Here is a 12,876-nt window from a genome sequence, read left to right as displayed (position 1 = left end):
AATCTGTCTTGTTGATGATTGTTTTTGCCATGCTAGCCATGTATGCATGGCAATGTCGGTCAGTTGGTTGGTCCGTAACTTCAGTTCAGAGACTGAAATTTTGATTCATGGTCCCTAGAGGATGAAATCTATTGACATTAGTGACTTTTCCACTATGAGTAGAGAGTGGAGTGAAATGTCTCTTTATCTGTTTGATGGATGTCCATAGAATTCTAATGGTTCCCTCAAGGATATATTCAAATGACTCTAGTGAACTCCTGATGTGTACTCTAGCGCCACCAGCAGGTCAAGGTTTCCACTTATCCAGTAAAATATCTTAACATTTACCCAAGATGCAACTTCCGTGACTGTGAAACCACTGAAATGAATTAAATGAAAAGTCAATCTCCATAAGTCCGCATGTTAAAATGTCCAACTTCACAGCAGAAATAAACATGTTTACAGCCTGGAAGAAAAAACTGTTTTGGTCTCTATAGCAAATTACCTCGTTCATGACAACTCTACTGAGTTTGAATTTATATTTGAATTACACGTTCAAATTATATTAAGGCTTAAAGTTGTGCATAATTAACAGCGTGAGTGCTTTGATTGACAGGTGGGTGCAATTACAGATGGGTTATTTAAGCACCCAGGTGTCATTCAGCCCAACTCAGGTCCACAGATGATCCACATTTTTGCCAATTTTCAGACCAAATTTTTATAAATTTCCTTAGAATTTGGTCAAGATTTCAATGATTCCCTCAAGGATATACTCAAATAACTTTAATAATCGCCTGACTTGTACTATAGCAGACCAAAGTTTTCACACTTAATGAAATAGCTACCTGATGGATTGGTACAAAATGTAGTACAGACCTTCATGGCCCTCAGAGGGCAAATCCTATCGATGTTGGTGATCACCTGACTTTTAAAGCCCCATTATGAGGTTGACATTTGTATTCGATGGACTGATGTAAAACGTGGTACATATTTGTGTTCCTACCCAGATGAATTGTAAACACTGTGGTGTTTATTTCTTCTTTCCTCAAGTACAAAAGGGTCTTGTAAATTGGGATTGGCATTGGTAAAACAGACTCTATTGTCTTAAGTGGCTTCTTTCCTTCATGTATACACATATATGAATAGGAATGTTGTGCACTTCCCCCATCTGGTGTTCTTCGCCCTCTCGTCTCTCTTCTCTCTCTCAGATGTTCCTGATTGGGGTGATTAGTGGGTGGCCCTGGCTCCATATTCAAGGGAGCCTGGAAGACGAGTTCTTGCTCTCCCAAACAAAGCAGCCTTCTGGTCCCAGCAGATCTAGCTTCTTTTGCTCCTTATTTTTCCTGCTGGTAGTCCAGTTTTCAGGTTTTTGTTTCACAATGTTTTTGATGGTTTAGGTGGGGAGGCTCTGAGGTCCTATGGCCCATTGCATGACTGACCCAGACCTCTTTCATCTCTTTGTTTCTTTTGGCCTCCAGACTCCCATAAAAATAATTTTGCTTTAAAACTTTAACTTTAACAACATAATAGCATAGTTTGCTAACATATATGTCGCAAGTAAGGTGTGTATTGTAGAATGTTCCCTTACAAGTCTTTGAAAGGATATTATGCAGATGAATCATCTTAGCTGTCGGCATTTTACTGCCCTGCTTCCCTGATTTTTATTTCCATTCATATAATGTTTAACTAGAGTTAGGCAATATGTGATAAATATCTGACAAACAACCCAACCTCACAGCTTTGTGAACACGGTAGCATGAGGCTTCTGAGGAAATAAACCTGTTGGACAAGATGCCGAGAACACGCACGCACACACACACACAGTGAATGACAAGACGTCACACAGGAGTGGAAACAATTTTGAGATCTGAGAGGGTTCCAGGTTTATGGTTATACAGTACGGTCAACTTTCAAGGGACTCTGTATGTGTAAGTAAGCCTTAAATACGCTTATTTTTAGATTTGTTCATTTGGATTTGTAGATATAATGGGTACATATTGCCTGGATTAAGTTTCTTTTATTATAGTGGTTCTTAAAAGTGTGTCAACATCTAAGAGAAAAATCAACTGTAATTACTTTGATTACTTTGGTTTGTATTGTAATTATGTGTGTTATGCACTAAAGTCTTTTATGGGTTACTGGGTGTCACGTACAGCTGAATAATGTCCTTCTTGTTACAGGCGGTTAGACTCACCATGGAATTTGCTTGTGGGTTTGTTTACGTACCGCCATCAGTGACTCAGAAGGACGGCCAACGATCTAATGTGGTTAAACGCTCAGGTGGGATTTCTTTCAAACACCAGGGACGGAATTTATTACAGTAATGCTTGTTTAAAAAGACTGATGTCACCGCCCTTTGCTGTTTGGTTATAGGTTTTGGAATTAAACAAATCACTACCCAGGAACACAGATATTTACAATGCAGCTTCAGATTGGAAACATCAGATTTTACTTTGTGGACTCACCATTTTAAACAAATTCACCAAAGAGACAGTTTTTACTCTGCTGTCACTACACCTGTCACCGCACCTTATGTCAGGTAAATTCACTCTAAAGGCTTTCTAGGAAATGCAGGAAGTCATTGATAGTGAAAGACTAAAAGACTTAAACATAACCTAACCTGATTTCTTCATCAAATTTATGATGCTGTTTAAAAGGATCTGCTGGTGAGCTTTCTGGGTGACTGATTATGTATTATGATTACCATTATGTATTATGCGATCAGTCACACACACACATACGACCTCTCCTGTCTGTCTTAGAGGAGATATTCCTTTCAGATACTTTGCTTTTCACAGTAAAAGCCATCTGCCACCTGAGTCACATTTTCCTCACAGCACAAAGGTCATCACTGCATCAGTTGTTTTGCCTGCGCTCACTCGCAAGAAACGGCTCTTAAATGAACAGTCACTGTGTGTATGTATATATTTATATATATTTTAATGTTCTTTTTAGCTCTTCTCCCTCCTGTTAACCGAGTCCGTCCTCGCATTCCTCCACCTCCTCCTCCAACAAACCCTGCAGAAGCCAAATCACCGAAATCCCCCGAGTCCTTACCCAAGATTATTGAACAGTTGGAAAAGAGCAACGAGGTGAAGAAGGTTATGATCTCCCCTTTCTATGAAAATGTAGGATTTCACAATAAAACAGAAGCAGCCTCTTCCAGCAGTTCTCAGACAACACCTCCTCGGAAAACAGGTACTGTTTTGATTGGTATTGATTATATTGTATTGATTGATGTATTGATTGATTATAGGTATTGATTGAATAAGTTAAGTTTCTGTACTTTAATACTGATATCTTAAAGTAGAGTAATTCACCCTCAGATTCAGTGTTATCCTCTCAGACAACTCAGTGCAACCAAACATGGAAAAGTTAGCTGCTGCTCTTTCGGTTACTGAGGTGAATGCAATAATATAAAGTATGTCTTTATTTAACCAGGACATTTGGCTTTCTTATTTCTTCATCACAAGCCTGCTTCCCAAACCTTCAGGCCATCGCTGCCTTGTTTTTAAGATGCAAGACAATATTGATTTTTAATTGCATGCTTATCAAACTTTGTCATCAAAAGACTTCAGCCTCAAATTCCTCCAAACGTAAAAGAAACACAGAAGGGTAAATGTGCCCAGAGGTGGAAAAAAACCTGTCAGCCAAAACAAAACAAAACAAAAAAAAGTTTTTTCATTACCGTTGGTGTCTAATCATGCGAATGGTCCTGATTTGATTTGAAAGGTGCATTTTGGGATAGAGGCAGATTAGGTAATACTATAAGTTTGGTTTCTCTCCTGATATTGATTCTGATACTTCAGCTCTGGGTGATACTAAAATCTGATACTAATGCTCTCTTAAAAAAAAGAAAAACATACATTTCCTCTGATTCGATCATCGTCATTCATCATCACAACATCATTGCTGATAGCAGCATTGGACTTGTGCATCCCAAGAGAGAGAAAATATGTTTTTTTCATTTTTGGTGAGCTAGATTTTTTATTTTTTTTAGCCTAGTTTTGTTGGTGGTAAATTGCTGTGTGTTTGGTGGTCCACTTCTCTTATGTAGGTATTTCCTTAATCTGCAGCCTACGAGATGACAGCATAGGTGAATCATTCCTTTAACACCCTGCTCCACTCTGCTTTACCCAGCTCTTCTGCCACCACACATGAAACCTGCAGCAAACAGCCAGCCAGTCTCTTCCCTCAACACCACCAGTCAGACATTTGTCTATGACCTCCCTAAAAGTGAGCCAGATTTAAACATGCAACCCTGGGACCCAAACTACTCATACACTGAACCGGAGGGTACGGGGCTGCCAGTGAAGCTGCCAGCTGATACTAACAGTGTGACATTAGGTAAACGAATGACACACACTGCTCTCACACTTGATTTGAAGCAGCTTTGTTCAAATAGTTTTAAGGAACAGACACGTCATCCCAGTTTATTCTATTGTGCTCCCAAACCTCAGCTCCACCTCTTCCTCCGAGACCTTCATTCATGAAATCAATGCCAGATTATGTGCTTGTGTTACCCTCGTCCCACTCGTGTCCCTCATCACAGAAATCACCATCAGACCAGTCACGTGTGCCATCACCTACTAGTAAAGGTAACTGTATCTGTCACTATCAGGCTGTCAAAACACTGACTCAGAATGTTTTACGCTACCAAACACATCATCATCAACTAACACTCTTGTTGTTCCCAACTCAGGATCAGCAGATAGGGGGCTTCTGCCAGGAAATCCTAATGTGGTCCTTGTCAGTTTAGGGAAATTACTCTCAGAGGAAAGAGGTCAGTAAACTTTAATCATCACTATAAAACCTTCATCACTGGCCATTATGTTTTATCTCCAGTCTCACTGCCTTGTAATGACGATCATCATGTTTGTATATTTCCAGTAGAGACCATTAAAGGAGAACCCAGCTCCTGCTCCCAGTGTGGCTCTGTGCTGGACTCCTTCTATGATAATGTGGTAATTACATACTGTATTTCACATGACCTCCTGAAATGGATATAATAAGTGGTAAAACAATTAAGAATCATGGATTTAAAATGTGAATAATAACTGTAAATCTTCTTGTAATCACTACTGGGGAATGCACAGCATGCTAAACTCTTGGAAGCAGTTATTGATCATAAAATAATGAAACAATGGATAACTGGGATTGGATTAATGGAGTGACTGCAGGGTGTTTTATAAAATGTGTCTCTCTGATCTCCAGGTTGATGTGTGTTACTTCTGTCAGCCGTCGAAATTAACCAGCTCTCCCAGTCTACCATGTGAGCTCCTAACTGGTTACCAGGATGGCCTCTTTTCACTAAATCCTAATGAAAAGCCTCCGTGTGTTGCCGACCCTCTGCTGATCTTCTGCATTGACATCTCAGGCTCCATGAGCATCACCTCCCAGGTGCAAACCACATGACTGATGCCGATCTATTTAATGTTTCACAACTACAAGCTGTAGTGTTTCAAAGGATCAATCTGTTGTTTTAAGGTGTCAGAGGGAGAACGTGTCATCCACAGATCTCGTCTACAAGTGAGTTTTTTTCTCATCTGTCATGTGTCCTTTTTAACTTTGTAAGATTGAAAACAAAACACTGCTATAAATCACTGAATTAAGAATTAAATATATCACAATAGCTGTCCAAAGATGCTATGAAGATACTTGATCAAAATCATTGTATTCAAACCAGTTTGTCCAGAAAGCCGTGATGCAGTGTGTCGAGAGACTAAATAAACAACAACCTGACACACGAGTGGGGCTCATCACATTTAACCATCAGGTATGCGCAACATTAACACACCGACATCTTACACTTCCTCCTCAGTAGTTATCTATTTCTGCCTTCAAGTGTGTGTCTGACTCATATTTCATTTTCATGTTCCTCTTATAGAAATATGAGTGCGTAAGTTATTGCTGCTGCTTCTCTACATCCTTTAATGATTGTGTTGCCAGGTGACAATGCATGGATATGGCAATTTCACATCACATTTCCTGAGCGGTGCTGAGTTGACTGACAGTGATTATCTCAAAGAGGCTGCAGCCAGTTTCCCCAGTCCACCTCCGCTCTCACAGACCAAGGACTACTTACAGAGACATATTCTGGGGTAAATGAAGAAGCAATGATTGCTGTGCAATCAACATTGCCTTTAAATAATAGATGTCATTTTTTTTTTATTTTGCTCCTTTTGAAAGATTATCTGAAAGTGGGGCCACAGCACTTGGACCTGCTGCTCTCCTGGCGATTGCAACAGCCTCCAGACAGCCAGGGTCCAAAGTAGGTTTGGTCTTAATTCTTCATTACAATGTGTTTGTTTATATTTTAGCCATTTACAGTTCCCATGCACTACATTATACATGTGACCTGTAGTCTCTGCAGGTCCATAATTTGATTCTGATTTGTTGACCCATAAACAAATATTATTAACTGAAAAGGAAGCAGGAATCCCACTCAGTGATGGTCACTTGTTGTCCTTCATCAGAATTTCTAGCTTCCTTCTCTGTTAGCATTTTATTTTTCCAGCATCTGTCTGCATTTATTTCCATTAATTCCACTACAGACCGAACTTAAAATGTACTTGGGACATTTGTTGAGTGGTACTGTGGAGGTTTTACAAGTTTTATTTAAGTTTCTGTGGTTTGTGATAAATGTGCAAAAAAACATATCTCAAATTTTTATTTTTCTATTTTCTGTGAACAATACAATTCTGATCTGCTATCCCTGCTGATCTCAAAGGTGATTATCTGTACAGATGGGAAGGCCAACACAGAGCTTGGGAATCTGGAGGTAGAGGATAATGATGCTCGAACCCTCCTCTCCTCCACCATCTTCTACCAGGAGCTGGGGGAATATGCTGCAAATCAGGGGTTGGTACACATCTCCGTATCAAGAATGGAACAAGTACTAAATTAGTGTTCACACTGAAATGTCCTTCTTTCATTAGTGTGACCGTGTCTGTGCTGTCCATAGAGGGAACAGACTGCAGGCTGGATGAGCTGGGAAGACTTGCTGATCGCACTGGAGGGACAGTAAGAGATTATTTGTAATCGCGTTGAGACGTTTCAACGACCAGATTTGTTTACTGATCATCAGATCTTGTCTCTACCATAGGTGGTGATAGCAAGTCCCAAAAGGTTGCACCCAGAGTTTGAGCAGATCATTGAAAACACAACCATAGCTACACATTGTACTGTCACATTACTGCTGCCCCAATCTCTGTAAGATCTGCACTTTGTACCTTCACTACAAATATTTCTAAATGCACTTAAAATGATATTTAAAACGTTTTTACTTATGTTCTCTTTTGGCCCAGGCGTATGAGAGGAGAGAGGGAGGCAGGACACAAAGGGATCAGAGAGATGGGGAATGTGGACCAAAATACAGAGATCACCTTCCAGTTTGGAGCCAATGAACAGGATGCAGAAGGTGAGAGGAAACTGGTATGCCACCACTGGCTGGCAAACAACCAGCTCATTGCTTGAATTTGCAAATAACTTTGAATTTTAGTGTGACAACCAGTTTTGACTGCTCAAACTGGCCCTTCACAACCACTTCCTTATTTTGGAGACACTGTCTAGACTCTCCCTTTAGTCATCAGCTCCAAGGACTGACCATGTGAAAGCAAACTGAAAGAAACCTTCACCTTACCAGAAATAAACATTCACTTTTTTACCTTGCCAGTTTCAGTTGCAGTTCTGCTGCCTTTCTCAGGACTATCACAGGTGGTGTTGTGACGTGTGCTGCCAGGTCTTGCTGAACATTGCAAAATGGTGATTTATGTTGTTGCCAGCCAAGAAAACCTGAAGCTTCAATCTGAGACAGAAAAACACAGAGAGGGAGCCAGATTCATTACATCTGTAAACAAGAGCTAAGAAAACCTGGACTGAGGAAAAAAGCAAAAAATAGGCCCAGTAAAAAAGTCTTGTCATTTTCTGGTAAGACAGAAATATGTCCATCTGGATGCACATGTCACACTACTATCTTTAATTTTTCTAAGAAAAGGCAATATAATGCAGAAAGTGTCAAGGCAAACAAAGATTTACTGGTCTGTCAGTAAAAAATAACTCACTGACGTAATCCAGGGATGGCAATATCAATCAGTTTGTCAGTCGGTCCAGGCTGAAATATCTCAACAGCTACTGGACATTGTGTACAAACATTTATGGTGCCCACAAGATGAATCCTGATGTCATGACTGTTGTTTAGCACCACTATGGGGATGACATATTTGGTTTTCAGGGAAATATCTTGACAACTTTTAGATAAAGATCGCAACCAAAGCTGTACTTTATGCGTAGCGCAAAGTAGCAAATGTTAGCATGCTAACAGGCTAAACTAAAGGTGCAGAGTGTAAGATTTAGTGACATCTAGTGGTGTATTTGCTGATTGAAAATCCCTCGCTTCACCCTTTCTTTCCTAGACTGAAGGAGAAATTACGGTGGCTGTGAAACATGCAAAAAAATGCAAAGGGCCCGTGTTTAGTTAGTCTGTTCTGGGCTACTGTAGAAACCCTACGTGAAAGATTTAAAGCACAAAACAAACAAAACATAAGATTTTTTACTTTCAGTTGATTATACACTAAAAATTTAGTCATGCATATTATATTCAAATTCTGCCATATTCTGTAAATACAGCCCCCGAAAACTTACACACTGGACCTTTAAGATGATGAATTCTGGTAATGTGAACCATGTTGTTGTTGTTGTTGTTGTTGTTGTTGTTGTTGTGAGCATATTAGCATTTACCTAAAAGCACCACTGTGCCTAATTACAGCCCATGGATATTTGGTACAGCCTCACAGAGCAGCTAGTCTGCCTGTGGACTCTTATTCATAATTCAATACACGCAGACACAGCTTAGCCATTATGCTAGACATCTGGACTTAATAGAGAAATAAATTCTGCAGCAGTTCAACCTGAACTTAGATCACTGAACACTCGCTCGGGGGGAAGCCGCCTGTATTCTGAGTGAAGGTCATTAGATGGGTCAGAAGTGGCTCATCTGTTCCAGTCTAACCACTGAGTCCTCATAAAGGCCAGAGTGTGGTTTGACTCATTTGACCACCACTGCATGTACACCGTACATAGCAACCTGTTATTTCTCTGTGCTACAAAACATTCAAGTAGATTGTTGTTTAAAGAAAACTGGAACTCTTTTCAGTGTCTACACCAGCCTCTGGTAGCCGTGTGTCCATCCAGCTGCAGATCCTGTACAGGCACAGGAACGGACAGAAGATGCTCAGAGTGATGACTTCAGATCGAGATGTTACCGATGACAGGTAATAATGATGTTTTCATAACTGCAGTGTTTTGAGACTGCCTCGCGTGCACGCACGCACACACACACACACACACACACACACACACGGTTGTGCTGTGTGCATGCTTGTAAGCTTAAACAAGTCATTATCTTGTGACATCTTTAATCAGGCGTTCTCCCCCTCAGGATAAAAATTGATTAGATGATTTATTTTATACCAATCTTAGGGAATCTCTGGGCAAAGTCATTCTGACAATCCAAAGAGACTAGCTGTTGCTGAGATACCAGAGCCTTCACATCATGCAGAAATGATGTAAACCATGTAAATTGCATTTCGCATTCATTCTAACATTCAGTCACACAGTAAACGAACCTCTCAACTCAGTGTGCCTGCTTCATATACTGCATGAAGGTCATGCAATTCATGGTCTGAGCAGCTACAAAGTGGTCCCTGTGTGTGTGTGTGTGTGTGTGTGTTTGCACAGCAACACAATGGCAAGGTTGAAGCTGTAAATGTTGAGAAGCACTCTCATGATAAAAATGTGACCCTCCTTCTCAGCTCAGCGGCCCTGTCCTCCCTGTCTCTGGCCATCATTCAGCTCAACTCGTCACAGGCCAGCGCCGCTCTGGCTGTGAGAGGACGCTTTCTTGACGCCAGGAGGGAAGGCGAGCTGCAGAGGAAGCTGATCGAGAGAGCAATGTGAGTTACAGAAGGGATGGAGGAGACTCTGAGTGACATCAGTGTGTGGGCAACATGTAGAGTGAGAGCTACTTTATGCTGAAGTCGGACAAGTGGATTTAATGAGGGCTGATTCTGAACACGACAAAAGACAGGGAAAATGAAGTCCAGTAATTGTGTGGTTTATATTAAAAAGGAGACCATTTTACATCAAATGCTGTGAACAAAAAAATAATAATTTAGGCGGCACAGTGGTGGAGCGGTTAGTGCACATCTAAAGACGGTTCCTGGTTTAAATCATCCAGCTAGGTAAAACCTTGAATGTTCTCCATGTGTCTGTGTGGGTTCTCTCCTCCCGCAGTCCAAAGACATGCAGGTTAATTGGTGACTCTAAATTACCCATAGGTGTGAATGTAAAGTAAATTTAAATGGCTGTTGGTATCTTTATGTGCCAATGCCGGCTGGGATTGGCTCCAGCTCCCTGTGACCCCGATAAGGTTAAGCAGTTATGGAAAACAGATGAATGGAAATATAACTGCTTTAGATTGCATAACCTGGATGAAAGATTTAATCAGATACAAAAATAAAAAGCGAGTTAAAGGAGAACCAGATGAACTGGCATTAAAATGTTCATATTGTATTAGATTATTAACTTGTGTTCAGATATTCATAAGTGTGCCTGAATGCATGTTTTTTTATTTAAAAGATGTAGGCTGTTCTTTTCTAAGTGAGTGTTTCTGTTTGCAGAGAGCATAACCGCAGTGCAGAGGACAAAGAAACATACCAGAAATGGGTTAAAACCATGGAGCCAATATACAACAACATACATATCTTCACTAGGGTGAGTTTTTAAAGTTTTTCTTTTTACCAGCTTTACTGCCTCACATAGGTTAGAATAACAACAATTTAACATTTAACTTTTGTTTTTTTCCAGAGAAAATCTGTTGTCTCTGACTCACAGGTAATTCACATCACGCCCTTAGAAAATACACTGCTCAGTACTCGAATACTTTGCCCATTTTGCTTAACTACTTCTGCCTTTCTTCTCCTCCCACCAGTCACTAACAGATGCCGGTGCAGCGCTGCTCTACACCATGAAGCACAGCAACAGGAAGTCCATCTCGCTGAAGAATAAACATTAACTCGGGCCAACTGTTCAGCCTCCACCTTTTACCTCATTGGAAGGGACTCAAGTCATGAATGACAAGTACAAATACTGCCATTTGACTCTGATTATCTGTCTAGATAAATATCCTTCATATATTTCACAATGTAAATAATGTATGACAGCATATCGATGTAACACATGGTTCTCTGTGTCATAAAGAAAAAAAGGTTTCTCAGACTTTAAGACTCTAAATTATTTGTTTAAAGTCCTGCTGAGGCAGTGTACACGGGTGTGTATTTCACACTTGACAGTTTATGTTTGCGCTGACCAAAATACACGAGAAAAACCTGACTCAGAAACACCATCATGTATCCAACCCTGAGTTCCTTTTGTGTCAGCAAAACACATCTCACAACATATGTTAACCTCCAACACAACAGAGTAGTTCATGATCATGTCATTGTCTTTTAACATATGTAATTTATTGCAGCAGAACATTTAAGCATGATACAATATTCGCACTGAAATTTGTTCAGATGATACAAACACAGTAAATATGTTGTCATATAATTCAGATATTAGAACAAGAAGAAGAAGAAGAAGAAGAGCCAAGATTTAAAAGTTACAAAGATAGTGAGAAATGGAGTACATACAAAATAAGACTGAAGTAACAATAATCATGCCTGAGATGGAAGCCAAAGCATAAATAGACATGCGTTTCTCTGGGGCGGCCCTCACAACACAAACATGTAACTCTGGGCAGATGTCAGAGCATGTGAACCGCTCATTACTCAGTGCTGGAAGGTTCCAAGAAAGCAGAACATACACAAACCAGGCTTCAATCAGAATACGCAGAGTGATGCTGAGCAAATAGAAACCCACAGCACCTTTGTCTCTGTGGAAATCTATGGCCGTCTTGCTGCTGTGATCAGTGGACACTACCTGAGCTGCCTCCTTCCCCTGAACCACCAGCTCCACATCAGTCTTCGCCTGAGCGTTCCTCTTCTCGTTGAGGGAGCGTAGGTGGGAGGCAAACAGCTCCATGAGCAGGACAGAGAGGATGACCAGCACGAAGATGAAGTTCCAAGCCACCACCATAGGTCTGTCAAAGTGTCTATTAAAACAGCCTTTGCTACAGACGCTGTCCTTGGTGCCATTGCAGACAAAGTCAGCGTCCAGTTTGGTGAAGGGCAGCTCAGCCAGGAAGAGGATCACCAGGCGGATGCACAGTAAGCCAAACCACAGGGAGCGGCACTTGTAGGTGGTGGTGCCATCCACTGCTGTACGCAAGATGGGGATGAGGCCCGTTACTATGGCTGCCATCGTCGCTCCTGGCTTTTGTTGGGAATCTCAACAGTGGGAGAGAGATGATTTTTTTGAAGAAGATTTTTGGCTTTTCTCTACACTGTACAGTAAATGATTTATCCAATTTTGATCTGAAAAAAGGACGCACAAAATTATAGTAAAGCCAACAAAACTGCAATCGCTTTCAAGTGATGCCATCTGTCACATGAAGTCCTCAATTTTGAGGAAGCATAAAAGCATGAAAACTGTTGATTTAATCATTCACAAATGTCACAGTAAATCTCTTTGTGCGTTATGAAATGGTTTTTAATGCACTCCGAGATAAATGGGAGTGGAATGTGACAGATAAGAGAGCTTACCTTTAAGAGATGCAGCCCGTTAATGGAATACTGTCGTTCTCGCTTCGCATTTAGTCTTTTATAGGTGTAAAATGCTGTATGTCATCAATATATGTGTTACAGTTTCTCACCATATGATGTGCTGACTCAGCCTCACTCTTGAGCACCTAAAATGTCCAAAAATGGAAGACACTGCACAGAAAGCAGGAGGCTA

At 40.6% G+C, this 12,876-nt stretch overlaps 2 protein-coding genes across 5 annotated transcripts; one reads left to right on the top strand and one right to left on the bottom strand.

The window, feature by feature from the left end:
• Window positions 1-1,762: 1,762 nt before the first annotated feature.
• On the top strand, window positions 1,763-11,385 carry LOC104923226 (circularly permutated Ras protein 1). 3 transcript variants are annotated; one of them, XM_010736259.3, is made up of 21 exons: window positions 1,763-1,907; window positions 2,160-2,259; window positions 2,935-3,177; window positions 4,120-4,326; window positions 4,440-4,577; window positions 4,682-4,762; window positions 4,870-4,943; window positions 5,194-5,379; window positions 5,467-5,508; window positions 5,666-5,755; window positions 5,929-6,080; window positions 6,169-6,250; window positions 6,710-6,840; window positions 6,918-7,002; window positions 7,085-7,191; window positions 7,287-7,399; window positions 9,134-9,251; window positions 9,792-9,932; window positions 10,659-10,752; window positions 10,846-10,872; window positions 10,970-11,383. In XM_010736259.3, exons 1-21 carry the CDS (start codon window positions 1,866-1,868, stop codon window positions 11,051-11,053), a joined length of 2,337 nt encoding a protein of 778 aa, XP_010734561.3. In that variant the 5' UTR covers window positions 1,763-1,865; the 3' UTR covers window positions 11,054-11,383. The 3 variants fall into 3 exon arrangements, with proteins under 3 accessions (XP_010734561.3, XP_019117218.2, XP_019117212.2); XM_019261673.2 differs by lacking the exon at window positions 1,763-1,907 and adding an exon at window positions 2,353-2,518 and having other exon boundaries at window positions 2,166-2,259; window positions 4,873-4,943; window positions 10,970-11,385; XM_019261667.2 differs by lacking the exon at window positions 1,763-1,907 and adding an exon at window positions 2,353-2,518 and having other exon boundaries at window positions 2,166-2,259; window positions 10,970-11,385.
• A 94-nt stretch (window positions 11,386-11,479) lies between these two features.
• Window positions 11,480-12,830, bottom strand: gjz1 (gap junction protein zeta 1). Of its 2 annotated transcripts, none has more exons than XM_010736317.3 (2): window positions 12,684-12,830; window positions 11,480-12,455 (listed from the first exon to the last, which is right to left on the bottom strand). In XM_010736317.3, the coding sequence occupies exon 2, from the start codon at window positions 12,340-12,342 to the stop codon at window positions 11,635-11,637; it is 708 nt and encodes a 235-aa protein (XP_010734619.2). In that variant the 5' UTR covers window positions 12,343-12,455; window positions 12,684-12,830; the 3' UTR covers window positions 11,480-11,634. The 2 variants fall into 2 exon arrangements, with proteins under 2 accessions (XP_010734619.2, XP_019117274.1); XM_019261729.2 differs by having other exon boundaries at window positions 11,480-12,368.
• Between the last annotated feature and the right edge of the window lie 46 nt (window positions 12,831-12,876).

This window comes from Larimichthys crocea, chromosome XVI (assembly GCF_000972845.2).
Source record: "Larimichthys crocea isolate SSNF chromosome XVI, L_crocea_2.0, whole genome shotgun sequence".
NCBI lineage: Eukaryota > Metazoa > Chordata > Actinopteri > Sciaenidae > Larimichthys > Larimichthys crocea.
This window is presented reverse-complemented; position numbering and strand designations above follow the sequence as displayed.

What these genes read in the sequence shown, in the direction of transcription:
- LOC104923226 (XM_019261667.2), top strand. An exon ending in ACTCCTTCTATGATAATGTG is followed by an intron (nt 4,944 to 5,193) that starts GTAATTACATAC and finishes TCTGATCTCCAG; the next exon opens with GTTGATGTGTGTTACTTCTG. An exon ending in CCAGACAGCCAGGGTCCAAA is followed by an intron (nt 6,251 to 6,709) that starts GTAGGTTTGGTC and finishes CTGATCTCAAAG; the next exon opens with GTGATTATCTGTACAGATGG.
- gjz1 (XM_010736317.3), bottom strand. Translation starts at nt 12,342, where the DNA reads ATGGCAGCCATAGTAACGGGCCTCATCCCCATCTTGCGTACAGCAGTG.